This window comes from Grampus griseus (assembly GCF_964374135.1).
Source record: "Grampus griseus genome assembly, chromosome: 19".
NCBI lineage: Eukaryota > Metazoa > Chordata > Mammalia > Artiodactyla > Delphinidae > Grampus > Grampus griseus.
In genome coordinates this window covers 11,486,258-11,503,750 of record NC_139013.1, presented here as the reverse complement: position 1 = coordinate 11,503,750, position 17,493 = coordinate 11,486,258, and the positions used below count along the sequence as shown (strand labels likewise).

At 56.1% G+C, this 17,493-nt stretch overlaps 2 protein-coding genes across 3 annotated transcripts; one reads left to right on the top strand and one right to left on the bottom strand.

The window, feature by feature from the left end:
- Nucleotides 1-436: 436 nt before the first annotated feature.
- On the top strand, nucleotides 437-9,964 carry GSK3A (glycogen synthase kinase 3 alpha). The gene is made up of 11 exons (XM_082677884.1): nucleotides 437-831; nucleotides 2,609-2,796; nucleotides 4,120-4,203; nucleotides 4,373-4,483; nucleotides 6,127-6,257; nucleotides 6,356-6,462; nucleotides 7,416-7,513; nucleotides 7,592-7,687; nucleotides 8,075-8,261; nucleotides 8,600-8,692; nucleotides 9,277-9,964. Exons 1-11 carry the CDS (start codon nucleotides 549-551, stop codon nucleotides 9,348-9,350), a joined length of 1,452 nt encoding a protein of 483 aa, XP_082534010.1. The 5' UTR covers nucleotides 437-548; the 3' UTR covers nucleotides 9,351-9,964.
- Nucleotides 9,965-12,171: 2,207 nt separating this feature from the next.
- On the bottom strand, nucleotides 12,172-16,894 carry ZNF526 (zinc finger protein 526). 2 transcript variants are annotated; one of them, XM_082677195.1, is made up of 3 exons: nucleotides 16,813-16,894; nucleotides 14,910-15,010; nucleotides 12,172-14,820 (listed from the first exon to the last, which is right to left on the bottom strand). In XM_082677195.1, exon 3 carries the CDS (start codon nucleotides 14,801-14,803, stop codon nucleotides 12,770-12,772), a length of 2,034 nt encoding a protein of 677 aa, XP_082533321.1. In that variant the 5' UTR covers nucleotides 14,804-14,820; nucleotides 14,910-15,010; nucleotides 16,813-16,894; the 3' UTR covers nucleotides 12,172-12,769. The 2 variants fall into 2 exon arrangements, with proteins under 2 accessions (XP_082533321.1, XP_082533322.1); XM_082677196.1 differs by lacking the exon at nucleotides 14,910-15,010 and having other exon boundaries at nucleotides 16,813-16,868.
- Between the last annotated feature and the right edge of the window lie 599 nt (nucleotides 16,895-17,493).

Below are 17,493 nucleotides of genomic sequence, written 5' to 3'. Positions count from 1 at the left end.
CCTCCGACTCAATTTCCCAGAGGGCACCTGGCGCTGGTCGGCATACAGCCAATATACTAAGTGAGCGACTGGACTCCGTTTCCCGGATTGCATCACGTCTACACAGCTCATTGATGGAGTACTACATTTCTGAGCCACACCTAGGGACGCGCGGTTGCCGCAATGGAGTGTGCGACTCTGATCCTACTTCCGAAAGTGCTTCAGGGTCTGCTGTGGGCACAGTCGGCCAACTTATTGACCAGGACTGTGTTTCCCGAGGTGCAGAACGACCTATCAACCCCGCGGTCCACTCTGAGGTCTTTGCGGACTCCATTTCCCGGCGTGCCGCGCGGCTCTCTGTGAGGGCCGACAGCGGCGACGGCGGCGCGCAGAGCCGGCGGACTGCATCTCCCGGCGTGCCGCGCGGCGGGCGCTGGGCCGGAGCCGGAGCCGGAGCCCGAGCGGCGCGGCCTGGAAGAGGCCGGATCCCGGGGGAGGCGGCAGCAGCGGCAGCGGCGGGGGCAACCCGGGCAGCCCGAGCCCCGCGGCCTGGGCCTGCGCTCGGCGCCATGAGCGGTGGCGCGCCTTCGGGGGGCGGCCCTGGGGGCTCGGGCCGGGCGCGGACCAGCTCATTCGCGGAGCCAGGCGGCGGCGGCGGCGGCGGCGGTGGCGGCCCCGGGGGTTCGGCCTCTGGCCCAGGCGGCAGCGGCGGCGGGAAGACGTCAGTCGGAGCCATGGGCGGGGGCGTGGGGGCCTCGAGCTCCGGGGGTGGTCCCAGCGGCAGCGGCGGAGGAGGCAGCGGCGGCCCCGGCGCGGGCACCAGCTTCCCGCCGCCCGGAGTGAAGCTGGGCCGTGAGTACTAGCGTCGCCCGTGGCGGGTGGAGATCGGATCCCTGAAGTCACTTAGACGTCGATCAGGTTTTTCTTTATGCTTAGAGAGGAGCTCGAGGTCACTGTGCCTCCCCAAACTGGGATCTGAGCTCTCCCCCATCCCAAAGAAAGGGATTTGGGGGGGTTACCATCACTTGGAGTTTAGAATTAGATTTAGTAATCCTCTAAGAGACAGGGGTCACAGGTTCCTGTTCTTCCAGTACCGAAGTCTTGGGTCCGTGAGCCTTAAAAACAGGGATCCGATGTTGCCAATCATTCGAGAACGGGATCAGGGGTTATTGTCGCTTGCAAATGGGGCTCAAGGGTTATTGTTTCCTAAGAGAAGAAGAATAATATCATCACCATCCAGAAGGAGCGATCTGAATGTGCTCCCCTTCAGAGCATGGGGATTTGGAGTGAATATCACTTAGAAACAGCGATTTGGGTTTGCTGTGTCCCCAAAGAACAGGGCCAGGGCTTTCCAAACCTGGTATATAGTCATCTTCTGTTTTAAAAGACGACGTCTACTATCATTATCTGTCCGTAATATGTAGAATTGTACCCCCAATGGTAGAAACTAATGATTGCTGCTTCTTGAGAATAGATTGGAAGTCAGCATACTTTTCAGACCAAGTCCATAGTGTTATTCAAAAAAGATGAGTCAGTGGGTCTCCTTTCACAGAAATGGAATGAGGGCAGGGGAGGGTCCCAGTTCCACCCCATAGAATAGGGATGTGAAGTTATACCTATTTCATTATTCTGAGAAATGATGTCACTGGCTCTGGAAAAATAGCTATGTAGGATCATCTCCCTCCAAAAGATGGTGTCACTGGCCCCTCAGAATGGATTTGATTCATCATTGACCCCTTTTCTTTGGGGAACCTTTCATCAGTTACCCAAAGAAGAGGGATCACTATCCCCCAAGAATGCCGCCAAATTTTGTTGCCATTTACAGAATGGAGTTGGGAATTATAGCTTTCCTTGAAAGCACTGAGGCTGGGATAGCCCCCTGGTGATAGAGATCAGGTTCACCATTCTCACTATTAAGTGCTTGTTCATTAGGGACCAGTTACACACAGGATGGGGTCTGGGGCTCTGGACCTCACAGATGAGGTCAGGTCAGTGCTTTTTTCTAGCCCCAAAGTATTTGGGTAACAGCTAATTGTCCCCCTAACGTGAGAATTAGGGTACTAGCACTTACTGGAGGAGTCATTCATTTCTGTCACCAGAAACCAGTGGTGAAGTTACCAGTACCACTTAGGGAGGACTTAAGAGATCACTATACCCTGAGCTGTGAGAAAGGTTAGTGCTTCCTAAAGTAGCGTTACCTCAGGGTTACCGCCCTCAAGCAGAAGAGGTTAGGTCAGGCTTTGCCCCAGTGAGGAGTGGCCACAAGGCCGTTCGCTCTTAGTGGATGGATTCAACATCTGGCAGTGCTGGTGCCTCCTCAGATCAGGAGGGACCATTCATTTGCTGCTTACTAGAAGTGGAAATTAGGGGTCACCAACCCTTGAACAGCAAGAGGTTTTATGTGTCAGTATCCTCCCCTATGGGAGGAGTCAGGATTTGGGGTTCCATGAAGGGTAGAGGGGAAAGGGCACTGGGAGGCATCCAGTAGCCATCTTTGAAGATTGGGGAAGGGACAAAGAACCCCCCCAATGAGCTTCCTGTAGTGACTCCCCTCCCTCTCACAGCCCCACGGTGGGGTGGTGGCCAGAGAGGAAAGGTCAGTAGATCTTGTGTTCCCTTTGCTCCCCAGGTGACAGTGGGAAGGTGACCACAGTGGTAGCCACTCTAGGCCAAGGCCCAGAGCGCTCCCAGGAGGTGGCTTACACAGACATCAAAGTGATTGGCAGTGGCTCATTTGGGGTCGTGTACCAGGCACGGCTGGCAGACACGAGGGAATTGGTGGCCATCAAGAAGGTTCTCCAGGACAAGAGGTTCAAGGTAGCTTGGGGGGAACGGGGACAAGGAGGTTTGATTGCACATGAGTGGTGAGAGAACTCCAGCAAGAGTGCTGGACTTGGGCTTCCACGGGGGGCCTGAGCATGGGCCAGAGGAGAAGGGAGTGAGTTGTGTGGAAGATGGGAATGTGGATTCCAGGAGAGTCCAGAGCTGACTTTATTGGGCTTTTGCTGTAAGTGCTTTATAGGTGAGTTTAACTTATGGAAAGATTCTCTGAGGGTAGGTACTGTTGTTATTCCCATTCTAAGTAAGCAGAAACTGGAAACTGAGACTCAGATGAGAGAATTGCCCAAGGTCAAGACTAGAATCTGATTCCCAAGCCCTTCACCTTAACCACTAAGTTACACCCCTGTCCAGAGGAGAAAGGAAGCTGGTGGGGCTAATGAGTATGTTTGCGAAGGTCAAGCTCTGCCCTAAGGGTTTGACAGGTGCAGGGAGACGTCCTGCCTGTGCTGCACATGCCTTGGTTTGGGGCTCTGTCCTGTCTGAGGAAGGAGTACCCTTTCTTCATTCATACAGAGGTGCCCTGTGAGCTAGAGGCCCCTTGGATCCTAGGCTACTCTGGATGTAGGAGAACTGAGCCTAGGCTGAAGGGAACCAGGTCAGAGCCTAGGTCCCGGGCAGTGAGGACTCTCAGGGGAGCTCCAGGGTGCTGCTCAGAATTTGATTATAGTTGAGTCCCAGAAGTGAGAGGGATCTGAGGATAGGGAGCTCTGAGGCCCTGAGGGAAACAGAGAATAGAAAAGAATGCTGAGACTGGGTCTCCTGGGAAGAGGTTGAGGCTGGATCCCCACTGGGAAGATGAGGATTGGAAGCTTGGAGTCTGGGACTCTGGAACCAAGCCGGGGTCCAAGGGCTCAGATGCCTCTAGTGAAAGCAGTGGGGAGGAGTGGGGACCAGGGTGAACTGGATGGCCACTTGCTGTCTGTTGTTGCTTGCGCCAGGCAGGGAGGTGGGCCTCATGTGGCCACATCGTCTGAGTTTTAAAGAGAAGCTGGAAAATTTAGATGATATATGAAGTCATTTGATTGGTAAATCTCAGCAAAAAATCAAGCATCTTTAAAAAGTAGGCTGCAGAAAGCACATAGAAGTGGTCTGAGTTTAGCCCACAGCTTGTGTGTGAGGGGAGTGGGGTGGGGGTGAGGAATTAGGGGCTGCGCCATGGGGCCTTGGAGCTGGGACACAGGGAGCAGCTGCTTGGCTCTGTTGGCAGGAGTCGGGGAGTAGAGCTGTGGTGAGGGGTGCTAGGGAGGGGAGGCAGGGAGAGCTGGTGGTTTTCTGAGGCTGCCTTCCTTTGCCCCCAAGAACCGAGAGCTGCAGATTATGCGTAAGCTGGACCACTGCAATATCGTGAGGCTGAGATACTTTTTCTACTCCAGTGGGGAGAAGGTGAGACCTCAGTGTGTGGAGGAGTCCTCCACTTTGACTCCACCCGTTTGCCTGCCTGCCTTCCTCATGACTGCTGGCCTCTTCCCCCGTTATTCCCCACAAACCTTCCCTTCCCCCGTTCCTTGCTCTTTTCTCACAATGCCCCACACCTCTTCTTTGCTCTCTGCAGAAAGACGAGCTTTATCTAAATCTGGTGCTGGAATATGTGCCCGAGACGGTGTACCGGGTGGCCCGCCATTTTACCAAGGCCAAGTTGACCATCCCTATCATCTATGTCAAGGTAGGCAGGCAGGCAGGCTGCTGGGGCCCAGGCCCACAAAGCCAGGAGCTCCAGACAGACACTCCTGCCTCTGTGGGTTCCCTCATCTCCAAGTTTACGTTGGTCTCTGGAGGCCTCACGTTCCCTGCCCTTGTCCCTATACCCCCAGAGATGGAGCGCGCCAAAGGCAGGGCAGCCCCACCCAAGGCCTGACTCAATCAGGGAGGCAGCTGACCAGGCTGGGGAGGCTGCTTGGGTCCATACTGGGAGCCCGTTGGTACCAGTTAGTGTTGGTGGAGTTAGCTCAGAATCGAGGTGGGGAACTAGAATGCAGAGGGGAGACGATGAGCTCAGAGTCTTGGCCTTTGGAGCCTTGGCAGAGGGGTGATGGGAAGGAGGCAGGGTCGCGGAAAAGTTAGTGCCCACAGAGCCAGGAACGCATGAGTCTTAATTCATCACCTGTGCAGGCTTATTCCCCAGTGCTGGGTGCTGTGCCCTGTATGATACTATCCGTAAGGAGGTGTTTGAACGAATGGATGAGTGTATGGGCTAGGGATGCTGTCTGTAGAGAACAAGGCTGGAGCAGCCAGCTGCATTGGAAGGCGGAGGTTGGGTGCGAGTTTGTTGGAGGTTGCATGGGGCCCCATTTTTCCTCCCGCTGGCTTTAAGTACCCCAGGCCTAGGTGAGCCCTGGGGCTCTACCAGTGGTGGGAGCTGTGGGACTTCGCTTCCTGGGAGGCAGTGGTGTGGTTTGTTGAATGTGTCCTGTGGCTGCCTGTGTTCCGGGGCCAGCACTGAGCAGTTCTAGAGGCCCAGTTGACTGAGACCCAGGCCTTGCTCCTGCAGAGCTCTCAGTTTAACAGGGTAGACAGGTGTCATCACAGAGAACTATAAAACTACTAGCAACTGCCGTACTGGAAGGAGCACAGGGGATTCTGGAAACAGAGGCCCTGCTTGCTTTGGGAGTGAGAAGGATCAAGGAAGTCTTCTGGGAGGAGCAGGCACAGGGCAAGAAAGTGGCATCTCTGGCCGAGGGCACTGGGAACAGAGGAGGAGGGGGCCCAAGAAGCATCCCTGAGCAGATATTATGTGCCAGGCACTGGTCTAGGCCCTGGGGGATGCAGCAGTGATGGAACCACAAAGATCCCTGCTCTTTTGGCACTTACATCCTCGTCAGTAGGGAAGAGGGTGGCAGGAAAATCCAGCTGGAGAGGGGCTGGCTCGTGGGTGGTTGTGACTGGTGGGCAGAGGAGGCTGAGCCTTTCCTATAGCTGGTGGATTTGGTGAGGCTCCCCGGCCTGCTTTAAAAGAAGGCCTTCCTGATGTATCTGTCTTACTCATCAGGCTTCTGCTGAAGTGTGTGCTTGAAGCAATGGTTTCCAAAGTATGGACCAGCACCAGCACTAGGGGCTTGTTGCAAATGCCTCATCCTGAACGACTGAATCAGAAACTCTGAGAGTGGGGCCCAGCAGTCCGCAGTCCCTGTTTTAACAAGGCCGCCAAGTGATTCTGGTGCTCGCTAAAGTTTGAGAACCAAGGGGCAGCAAACTGTTTTCAAGTCAGGGAGAGTGGGTGGAAGGGCTCTTCAGGCCAAGATGGTGGAGCAGGGGTGTGCTCTGCGGGGAGAGCTGGGCTGGAGTTCTGCTGTCCCCTGCCTGCCCCAGGTGTACATGTACCAGCTCTTCCGGAGCTTGGCCTACATCCACTCCCAGGGTGTGTGTCACCGCGACATCAAGCCCCAGAACCTGCTGGTGGACCCTGACACTGCTGTCCTCAAGCTCTGCGATTTTGGCAGGTGGGCCTGACCCGGGGTATGCTGGGTGGCTGAAGGGGCGAGGAGGGATCCCGGCCCTTGGCTTGTGTTGACTCCCGCCTACGCATATCTTCCCACAGTGCAAAGCAGCTGGTCCGAGGAGAGCCCAACGTCTCCTACATCTGTTCTCGCTACTACCGGGCCCCAGAGCTGATCTTCGGAGCCACTGATTACACCTCGTCCATCGGTCAGATTTGAGGGAGGGTGGGGGTGGGAATAGCAGTCATGGCAGGTTTTGAGTTCTTTCTGTGTGTCTGCCAGGCTCGGTGATAAAAGCTTAACATCTGTTCTTTTAGCCAGTCCTCAAATTCAGGAAGGTGATGCTGTCATACATACATTTTACAGTTGAGCAGTCTGAAGCTTAGAGTGGTGAGGCCACCTGCCCGCAGTCACACTGCTGGGACTGGGCAGGGCCGGGCTTTGAAAGCTGACCTGACTCCAGAGTCCATACCAGCTCTGGAACCTCCCAGTCAGTCCTCTCTTCTCAGGCAGGGGGAGGGGCTGACGGTGACCTTGGGGGAATCGGGAGGTAAGGCTTTGCCATCATGAGGGTGTGACCTGCTCACAGGGCCTCCATGTCCTTCCCTGTTGCTGGGGATGACAGCGCCAACTTCCAGGCATTAGGAGAGGGTGTGAAAGTGTTTGGAAGAGAAGTCATCAGCAGTGTGAGGAAACTTCATGGTCCCTAGATGTGAACTTGTGCTGTGGCGGTCAAGGTTCAGACCAGGGAGGGGTGACTACCGGCCTATAGCTATTCCCAAGGGCAGGATAGAGGCCAGAAGTGAGTAAGGCAGCCCACATAATGCTTTACCTTCCTGAGGCCCAAAGAACACAGGTACCTGTTCTTGGCCTGTTCATCTGTCCTCTGAAGCTAGAGGCAGAGAAAAGGCTTATTGGGGTCACAGAGTGGAGAGAGGCAATGGAAACATCTAGGTTGGAGAGTACAGTGCAGTCAGGTAGACTTGGAGGTTCAAAGTCAGGCTCCTGTGTTCCTAAGCTGTGTGTGACCTTGAGCAAGGCACTTCCTCTCTGAGCTGAGAAAATGGGGCTCCCGGGCATCTCTCAGGATGACCATGAAGGACAGAAATGTATGCCAGGGGATGGGCATGGTAGCTCTGACCCTGCCCCATTCCTCTTCAGATGTGTGGTCAGCTGGCTGCGTACTGGCCGAGCTCCTCCTGGGCCAGCCCATCTTCCCTGGGGACAGTGGGGTAGACCAGCTGGTGGAGATCATCAAGGTGAGGGCAGGGCCAGGGTGGGCAGGGATTGGGCTAAGCACTAAGGGCCTTGGCTCAGACCCCTCCCTTTCCCTACAGGTGCTGGGAACACCAACCCGGGAACAGATTCGAGAGATGAACCCCAACTACACGGAGTTCAAGTTCCCCCAGATTAAAGCTCACCCCTGGACAAAGGTGAGGCAGGGCTAGGGGCTCAGGCAGCATGGCTGAGGTCCCCATTGGAGGCCAACCGGTCTGGGGACCTGGCTAGAGTCATGGCTCAGTAGTGGGTCAGTAAATTTCATCACATTTCAAAGTTTATGGAACGTCCCATACTCTGAAAGTCGAGGACCCACAGTAAATGCAAGAGTCCTGTTTTTCTGGTGGGGAAACATGCTCACGGCAGGGCCCATACAGTCATGGGACCTGAGCGGGTTGCTCATCTGATACAAACTGACCTCCCCTCAGAGGCCGGGCCTCAGTTGCCTCATGTGGAAAGTGGGCTTCTGGGAGGTGGGCAGGAGTATACCAGGGCCCAGGGCGTCTCACCCTTGTCACCTCTGCCCCCTCCACCCCCCCAAGGTGTTCAAATCCCGAACGCCACCTGAGGCCATCGCGCTCTGCTCTAGCCTGCTGGAGTACACACCGTCCTCAAGGCTCTCCCCGCTGGAAGCCTGTGCCCACAGCTTCTTTGATGAACTGCGATGTCCTGGAACCCAGCTCCCCAACAACCGCCCGCTTCCCCCTCTCTTCAATTTCAGTCCTGGCGGTGAGGGCACAGCCTGGGATCTGGGTTGTTGGAGGGGCAGCCAAAGATTGTGAAGAGCTTGGTGTCGAAGACAGGAGTGGGGAGGTGGGCTGCAAGGCAGTCCTGGGGCTCAGGAAATACCCCCGATTCCGGGAGACCCAAACCGACTTCATCTGCACTCTGCAATCCTCCTGTGTTAGGCTCTTGCCAGTTTTTCATTTAAAGTGTTCAGTGGCTACGTGTGTCCCAGGCAACTGGCCTTGCCCAGAGCTGGGTCCCTATTTGGTGCCCCTTTCTAACCCCGACTGGGTCTCCAGGTGCCCTGTCCCCTGACTAGGCATGTCCATTCCTGTCTCTAGAACTCACCATCCAACCATCTCTCAACGCCATTCTCATCCCTCCTCACTTGAGATCCCCGGCGGGCACTGCCTCCCTTGCCCCATCCTCACAAGGTAAGTTGGGGGCCATCTTCTGAGCATTAAAGCTGCATTTCTCTGCCAGGGGTGGGGATGGGTCTGTTCTCTGTTCTCACAACCACTGCGTTTCCTGCAAAATTGTAGACATTCTGACAGAAAGTGTATTTTACATGTGAATGGCCACCTTTGTGAGGCATTATAGCCTGTATTTGTGTTTAAATGCAAACTGGAAAACCAAAGACATAAGTTTAGCCTGAACAAACAAAAAGTTAAATTTGTTGCTCACAGTAAAAAACAGGGGCCATTTTATGTACAAATCCAGATTTCCTGTTTCTCTTGGGGAAGAAAATAAGACTGGGCAGCACTGGGCCTGCCTCTGCTCAGGGCAGTATTACCAGCTGGAGCTGAGTTCCAGCTGCCCCTGTTCTGTGGGGCCTGGCTTTCTGGTGAGTCACTCAATGACCAACCTGGCCCTTTGGCATTTGAGTTTGCAACCCTAGACCTAAAGTGACAGCTTTCCATTTCTAATGTAGCATCTCACACCAGCTTCCTACTCTTGGGGGGGGTGGGCGGTGGCTAAAAGGCAAAGGCTAACTGTCTGCTCCTTCCTTCCCCCTCAGCTTTAAGTGAGGCTCAGACCGGCCCAGACTGGCAGTCGACCGATGCCACAGCTCCCCTCACTAACTCTTCCTGAGGGCGCCACCAACTACCCTTCCATCTGGGAGCCCCCAGTGGGGCTGGGAAGGGGGGCCATAGCCTGTCAAGCTCCTGCCCTGACCGGGCCCCTAGACTAGAGGGCAGAGGTAAATGAGTCCCTATCCCCACCTCCAGTCCCTCCCTCACCAGCCTCACCCCTGTGGTGGGCTTTTTAAGAGGATTTTAACTGGTTGTGGGGAGGGAAGAGAAGGAAGGACCGGGGATTTGCGGGGGGGGCGGCATGAGGACCTCCTACCCCCTCAGCTCCCTCCCCTCCCCCCAGGTCTCCACCTCCTCCAACCCCCCTCCCCTCCTGTATCCCTTGTAAATAGAACCAGACCAGCCCTTCTCCTCCTCTTCCCTTCCCTGGCCCCCGGGTGTAAATAGATTGTTATAATTTTTTTCTTAAAGAAAATGTCGATTCGCACCGTCCAAACCGGCCCTTTCCCCTCCAACAGCTGTGTCCCCCCGTCCTGTCCTCTGCCCCTAAGGCCTCCTCCCTCCTCTCCCCATCCTGGAGGGCAGGGGCAGTGGGGGAGCCCCTGATGTCTTAGTTTCCACAGTAAGGTTTGCCTGTGTACAGACCTCCGTTCAATAAATTATTGGCATGAAAACCTGCTTGCTGTCTGGACACCTGTTTTCACAGAGGTGAGGGAGGTGCCTGGGGGGCTCTCCTGGGACAGGAGTGGGCTGCATCTCAGGCAGGGGAACAGGGTGGGATGAACCCAGGCTGGCCCTGGCTCAGGTGCCCAAGCTTCCTGTGCTCCAGCCCTCCTCTGCACATGTGATGAGCTAGCTCTGGCTTATCCACTGCAGCACAAATCATCTGCTTCCACTGAGGGAGGGAAGCACTGTCATTCCCAGGTGACTGGTGAGAGAACTGGCCATCAGATAGGTCAAGGCCACAGAGTATAGGTGGCAAAGTCAAGGTTTGGACAAAGGGCTCCCTATCTTATAGCCTGAGCTACCTGCCACTTCAGGGGGACACAGGATGATGGGAGGTGGGTCACTCAGGCCAAGACAACCTTGGTATGGACTCTTAGTGGGCATGGATGGGGGCAGAGGAGCTGTCCCCAAACCCTAGCAATTCCCCAAGCCTTCATTTCCGTCTTAAACGAGGCCCCACCTGGCCCACCTCTTTAGGGATGCTGGGAAGTGACAACCCTGGGAAGGGTGTCGCAGAGAGTATGGTTTTTTCTCTTGCTTTGAAAACATGCTGGGGCCAGGTGGTGGGGCCATGGGCAGAGGAAAATGGCATCTCCTCCACATGGTGCCAATGGTAGGCGAGGGCAGGAGGCCCTAGAAGTAAAAGGGAGCCTGGACAGGAGCAACTGACGTGTCCTCCACTGGATTCCATTTGTGAAGAAAAAGGGAGAAGAGTTTTGAACATATCCCAGAGGGTGTTCGGGGACTGTTCTGTAGCATCTGGGCTCCGCTGTCTGCGTAGGCAAGATGCCTACAGATGCCCCCCAGGGGCATCTGTATACTGCCCAGAGCAAACCCTGGCCCGCCCTGCTCAACGCCATCCAGATGTCACCTTGTTTGTAGGATGAACACATAGAGCAAGTGGACTGGGTAAGAGAAGGAGGGCTGGTCTGGACAAGGGGCTAACCTCGGGCTCCTGGGGACCCCTTCCGGCTGCTCACACCCAGTGGGCCATGAGGTCACTGAGGGTGTCCTACACCCTCCTCCCACCCCCATGGCCTCTGCCCAGGTCTGGCCCCATCCTCTACTTCCTGGACCATCTCCAGTTTCTCCTGCCCGACCCTGATGCCAGGGAGCCCTAACCCCACCTATGACCCTCACCCCATCCCATCCCCCACACTGCCCCAACTTCTTAGCCTGGCTTTCAAGGCCTTCCCAGGTCTAGGCTTCCCTCCTTCCCTGCCTTGTCGCCCCTCCTCTGACCAGCCTCCCTCCCAGACAGCTCAGCTGCAGCCACGTCCTGCTGCACCTGTCTGAGTACCCTGGTCTGCAGAGGCCTGAGACAAGCCTTCCCGATGGACCTGCCATAAATCACCTAATTTCATTTGGAGAGGGAAGGATTGTCAGCCCAGGTAACCTTTGAAAAGGTTGGGGATTCCTTCCTGTTGCCAAGACGTTTTATCTTTTGAGGCCCCTTAAACCCCAATTGCTCTGTGACAATGGCTCACTTTTCCTCCAGTTACCATGACTCCTCCTCTGAGCCCCCGCCCCCTGCAGTGGTTTCAGGTCACAGTCAGTTCACAGCTGTATCAGTTACAGATATGGGCTAAAAGGACCCCATGGATTCAAATCTTGGCCAATGCCTCTGCCCAGCTATGAGATCTTGGGTGAGTCTCTGTCCCCGTTTTCTCACTTGGGATAATGCTGAGATCACCTCACAGGCCTGCTGAGATCATTATACATGTATAGTGCTAACTGCAGTGCCTGCCACGGCCGGGCAGTCAAATGTTTGCTGTTACTGTAGCTGTCAATAACTGGACGACCTCCAAGTATAGCAAGAACTCACCCTCCTTGCGGTGCTGCCTGCCTGGAATTTTTTCTTCGTCTTCCACTAGCAGATTTCTACTTTTTCTTCAAAGATTAACTCCTTTAGGAAGTCTCTGACTCCTGATCTACCATGGAGGTTTGTTCCCTGCTCTGGGATCCTACTGTCCCTGCACATCCCCGCTGCAGCTCTGAGGGTCCTGGGGCTGAGATCCATCTGCCCCCACTTGGGCAGGGCAGAGGCCTGATTCGTCTCTGGCCCCCAGCACACGGGAGGGAGGCCTTAGAACACCCAGGCTGAATAAATCAACAAGACATTCAGAGAGCAAGGCCATCTGTATTTGTGGGTGTTCCTCCTACCACACTGCGTGGCTCCTGGGGCAGAGCCCACGTCTGACTCATTCCTGGGTTTCCAACATCACCCACCTGCAGCTGAATACCGGGGTACCTACAGATTGCCCTCCACGTTGTAAAAAGTGAGATCAAGGAAGCCCAGAGAAGTCAAGTGCCTTCTTCCACCAGGCAGAGCCAAGTCCTGGGAGCCCAGAGTCCAGAGAAGGCTAGGGCTGGGGGGACAAGCAGAGGATGTGAAGAGGTATGTGACAGGGCCCAGCAGAGCTGGCACATGGTTGGGGCTCAGGAAAGGTTACCTGATGTTGCTGGGCACCAGGGTGATGCAAAGAGCCTTGGAGAACCCCGCTTTGCAACGCAGTGGGGTGACCGGGACACATCATATCGTGTCTCAGAGCTTCAGCGTCCCCTCAGGCAGAGAAAGGTGACGCCTGGTGGGGCCATTCTGAGGAGTGAGTGGGTAAGAGGCCAGGGTGGGTGAATGCTGGCACCCGGTGGGCGCCAGAGTGGCTTGCCAGGGCGTGGCCCCCTTTCTCCCCAGAGGTGCCCACACTTGATTCTGCAACCAAACTCTTTTATTGTTGCTCTTCAGCTGTGTCACACAAAGGCCGTGTCCAATTGTAACAGCCCGCTCGCTTCAGTGGCCCCCAGTGCCGCCTGGCACAGCTGCAGCGTGTCCACAAGTGCCAGTGGCTGGGATGTCTCGATGATGGCAATGGTCTCCCCGAGCTCGGTGCACATGATAGTCTGCTGAGGCTCGGGGGGCGGGGGCGGGGCAGGAGGGGGTGATCTGGGAGGCTGCAGTGTCATCGTCCGAGCTTGGGCGTGGACCCGCTGATGCAGTCGCAGGCCCGCCATGGCACGGAACCAGCGGCCGCAGGTCCCGCAGTAGTAGGGGCTCTTGTTGTAGAGACCGGTGATGGGGAGGCGGGGCGCACGGGCAAAGGCGACTGGCCGCAGGTGCAGCCTCCGGTGCTGCTGCAGGTTAGAGCTCTGCGTGAAGCGCTTGCCACAGTCCAGGCACTGGTAGGGACGCACACCCGTGTGGGTCAGCTGGTGGCGGCTGAGGTTGGCCAGAGAAGCAAAAGTCTTGCCACAGGAATGGCACTGGAAGGGCCTCTCGCCCGTGTGCGTCCGCAGATGGTTGCGCACATGGACCAGCTTCTTGAAGCCCTTGCCGCAGACACCACAGCGGTGTCGCCGCTCAGGGGGCCCATGGACCGCACGCCGGTGCCGGGAGAGCCGGGAGGCGGAGGCAAAGGACTTGGTGCACTGCGGGCAGGGCAGCTGGGCAGGTGGGGCAGGGGGCAGCGCGGGGGGCGTGGGCTCGGCAGGAGCCGGGGAGGCAGCCGCCGCCGCCGCCGCCGCCGCCATGGGAGGTGCCCCACTCTTGCCGGCGTGAGTGCGCCGGTGGTAGAGGAACTTGGTCATGTTGCTGAATGTTTTGCCGCAGCGGCAGCGGTGCAGTGGGTTGGCGGTGTGGGCCCGCCGGTGGGCCACCAACGTGAGTTCTGTGCTGAAGCCACGGCCGCAGTCCACGCAGAGGTAGCGGGCTTCGCCGCGGTGCAGCCGCAGGTGCTGCTCCAGTGAGGCTGCTTTCTTGAAGACCTTGGAGCAGGTCGTACATTCGTGTGTGCCACCAACATGGGCCCGCCCGTGAGCCAGAAGCCGGTTTGCCGAGCTGAAGCTGCGCTGGCACTGGCTGCAGTGGAAGGGGTGAGCCACTGACGCTGGGCCACGGGACGCCCGCCGGTGGCGCCGGCGTGCCCCTGCTGAGGTGCAGCGTTGAGGACAATCCCCACAGCCCTGGGCCTCGCTGGCTGTGGACTTGTCAGCTCCCTTAGCATCATCACCAACCTCTGCTGCTGCCTCTTCCTCGTCCTCTGTCTCTTCGTCGTCATCTTCTTCATCCTCACCCTCCTCCTCCTCCTCTAGCCCATTGCGCTCTTCTTTCTCTAGGGAGTCAAAGTGAGTGCCCTGGTGCTCCAAGAACTCCTCAGGGGTGGTACACAGGGCAGAGCACTCAGGACACTCATAGGGCTCCATCTTGACTTCGGGTGGAGCAGGGGGTGGAGGTGGGGAGGGGAGGGGAGGCAGAGGAGGCGGCACCGGAGGTTTAGCTGCTGCAGCAGCAGAAAGGTGCCGGGCCTTCCGATGAGCCACCCACAGCTCAGGCGAGGGAAACAGCTCCTGGCAGTCTCCACACTGGTACTGGATCTGGCTTGCAGACTCCCGCAGGTGGGCATCCTGGTGGGCCAGGAGCTCGCTGGGGGAGAGGATGAGCTGGCTGCACTCACCGCACTGGAAAGGCCCATCCTCAGTGCCTGGCACCAGCTCCGGCTCCAGGCCAGTGTCCTGGGTGGTCAGCGCCTCCTCCTCTGTGACAGTGGGCACATGCTGCTCCTGGTGTGACAGGACTTCTTCCAGTGTGTTGTAGAGGCTGCCACATTCAGAGCACATGAACTGGAAGAAGAGGGATGAGGCAAGGGCCTCGCCAGGTGTCATCTCAGTCACCTCCGTTAACATCTCCATTTTCTCCCCTAACGTCGGTGTTGACATCTCCATTGCCCCTGGTGACATCTGTGTTGGCATCTCAGCCACTTCAGCTGCCTCAGCCACCACCTCTGCCATTGTGCGAAAGGCAGTACCTGGAGAAAGAAGGGAGTGCCTAGTGAGACCAGGAACTCAAGGGGAGGGGGGATGTCTCAGGAGTTCCCTTGCCCATCCCATCACTCACCAGCCTCTAACAATCAGCAAGTCTGGATTCAATACTTATATCTCAGTCTTCAGTGAGCCTGTGACCCTGTAGCTGAACTGCACCCCATGGCAGCCAGGTATCTGCAGAAGAGAGACAGCCCTTCTCAGTCTGGCCTCTGATGCCACCCTCCTTACCCAGAGGGCTGGTCACACCCTTTCCAAGAACAGAATGTGTCTTTTGGGGTCTCTTGGCCTTGGCCTGTGCAGTTTCCTCTCTGTGCAGCATCTTTCCTCTATCTACTTGTACACAGAAAGATGTAGCAAGGTGTTTAAGAGCATAGGTTCTGGACAAGACTGCCCTTGGGTTGAATCTGAGCTCCACCACTTACTTCATCTCTCAGAGACTGCATTCTCATCTGTGAAATGGACTAAAAGTAGTACTGACCACAAAGTCCCTGGTACTTTGTAATGCTTAGATAGAACCATTACTTGTAATTCTCCAGAAATGTTGTTTTTGAACCCTAAGTCTTTGATGCTGCTATTCCTTCTGCCAACGAAGTTCTCTCTTCTTTTCTAGCAAACTCTACATCCACAGGGTGGTGGCCACTCCCTCCTCCTTGTGGTTCTTACAGTATACCGTGCCACCTCCATCACAGCAAATATCATGAACTTGGGATAGAGTCTGTGCTCCTCTCACCAGACTGAGCCTGCCGGCAGGGCAGGTCTGATTTATTGTAGGGGCTGCTGTCACCAACAAAGCCACTGACCAAGGACAGGGATTTTAGCTTTTGAACTTCCCTCTACGTGCCCCATCTCTCCCTCTACAGGTGTGGGCTCAACCTAACGCAGGCCCCTTCACACAACAGGGGCTCAGAGTCCCTACAGCAAATGACTGCCGCCCATGCAGGCCTAAGCAGTAATGCTCCAGATATAATCCCCACCACCTCCATCTCTTCTTCAACTCATCTGTTAGTGCCAGAGGGCAGGTGGAGTTCGGCTTCCAGCTCTGCACACAAAAGTTGCTCATGTGTAGCTAGCTCCCAGAGGTGTCACCATAATAAGCACTGAGAAGATCTGGTGAATGCATTATGCTCCCTCCAGGAAGTGTGGCCCCGAGAGTTTAACTGTCCTTGTGCACATTCCACTTTTCCCACCAGACCAGCCCTCCTATTAGACTGTGAATTCCCACAAGAACAAGGCCCAGCACAGGGCCCTGCTATCAGCTGCTTTCCAGTAAATGCTCCTTAAGCAAATGATTCACAGAAAGGCCAAGAGCTAAACTTTCCAACTCCCTCACTAATTTTTGAGTTGCTCAGGCCCTGGCACACAAAAGCCATTCAGTAACGGACCTTCCTGGAAACAGTCAACCAGGGGCCTGACAGTTCAGCTTTGCATCGTTCACAGCACCACTCCCCACAGAGAACTCCCCTCCAGCGAGGCCCAGTGCCCGGCGCAAGGCTTACGCAAAATAGGCAACCAGTAAACGTCTAGAAGATGGCCCGAAGGACCTGATATTTGGACTTTCCTAGTCTGCATTCCCCATTTCCCAATCCTGGACTGTGAATTATTGGGGGAACGGATGGGTTTTTGTTATACAGTAGACCAATAAAAGTCCTTCCAGGAAAGAACCCACCAGGGCCCTGGAAGTTCAACTCTCCTGAGACACATCCCTTTTCTCTGACCAGACTTATCAACTACGCAACCTGAGAGTTCCCTGCAAACGGTGGGGGCCGGGCGAGCTCGAGCGTAGCGTCCGGCACACCTCAGGCGCTCTATCAACGGTCCAGGGCACAGAGGAAGCAGCACTCTCTTTCCACGCCGCGTCGCTCCCGCCCTAGCGCAGGCCCCAAAGCTCCTCGACCCCCGGAGTCCCCCTCGTTCTCCCTCCGCCCTCTCCGTAAGCCCAGCTCTCTCTTCCCCGGCCCGCCCCGCGGCGCCCTCACCCGTCTCTCTCGCCTCCTGCAGCCCCGCCGCTCTTGACACAGACCCTCAGCTCCAGGCGTGTGGGACCCCCTCACTATCCACGCCTCCCATTGGACGCTGCCCTTACCCGCGGCGGCCAATCAGAGCCGAAAGCGGAGGGCACGCGCTCCTGCGCCTGCGTATGGACGATTAGGCGGGGCTCGGCGAGTTTCTCCACGCACACAACTGTGCCCTGTGGGCGGGGCTCCGGGCTCGGAGAAGCGCCTGCGCAGTTCTCCCGGGCCGCTCCTCCGCCAAGTCTGAAAGTTAAGTGGAGATAAGTGAACATCACAGGAAAGCAAGGATCATGGAGTGGACTGGGTGGCGGGAGACCTTGACAGAACTGTGATTTCATAGCTAAAGACACAGAGCACCTCTGAGAGCACAGCTTTGGAGTCAAGCATACTTGGGGTACTACCCCTCTCTGGGCCTCACTTTTACTCCTATGTAAAATGGGCTTGAATCACGTCCACCTCAAAGGCTGTTGAGGGGATTGGATGAAATCAAACAGGTAAAAGCAGTCAGCACAGGGCCTGATACACCGTGGATGCTCACTTTAACTAATCTAACATGGACATAGATAGTCCTTCCCTGTTTGAAAAATTGCTTTCCCTTCCCTCACCCTCTTTGGTTGATTTAATGATATTCACTTACTGGGCGCC

Bases quoted from the DNA above. Each gene is read 5' to 3' on its own strand.
- GSK3A (XM_082677884.1), top strand. From the start codon at position 549: ATGAGCGGTGGCGCGCCTTCGGGGGGCGGCCCTGGGGGCTCGGGCCGG. The intron at 6,463-7,415 runs GTCAGATTTGAG...ATTCCTCTTCAG, and splicing joins TGATTACACCTCGTCCATCG to ATGTGTGGTCAGCTGGCTGC. The intron at 8,262-8,599 runs GTGAGGGCACAG...TCCTGTCTCTAG, and splicing joins CTTCAATTTCAGTCCTGGCG to AACTCACCATCCAACCATCT.
- ZNF526 (XM_082677195.1), bottom strand. From the start codon at position 14,803: ATGGCAGAGGTGGTGGCTGAGGCAGCTGAAGTGGCTGAGATGCCAACA.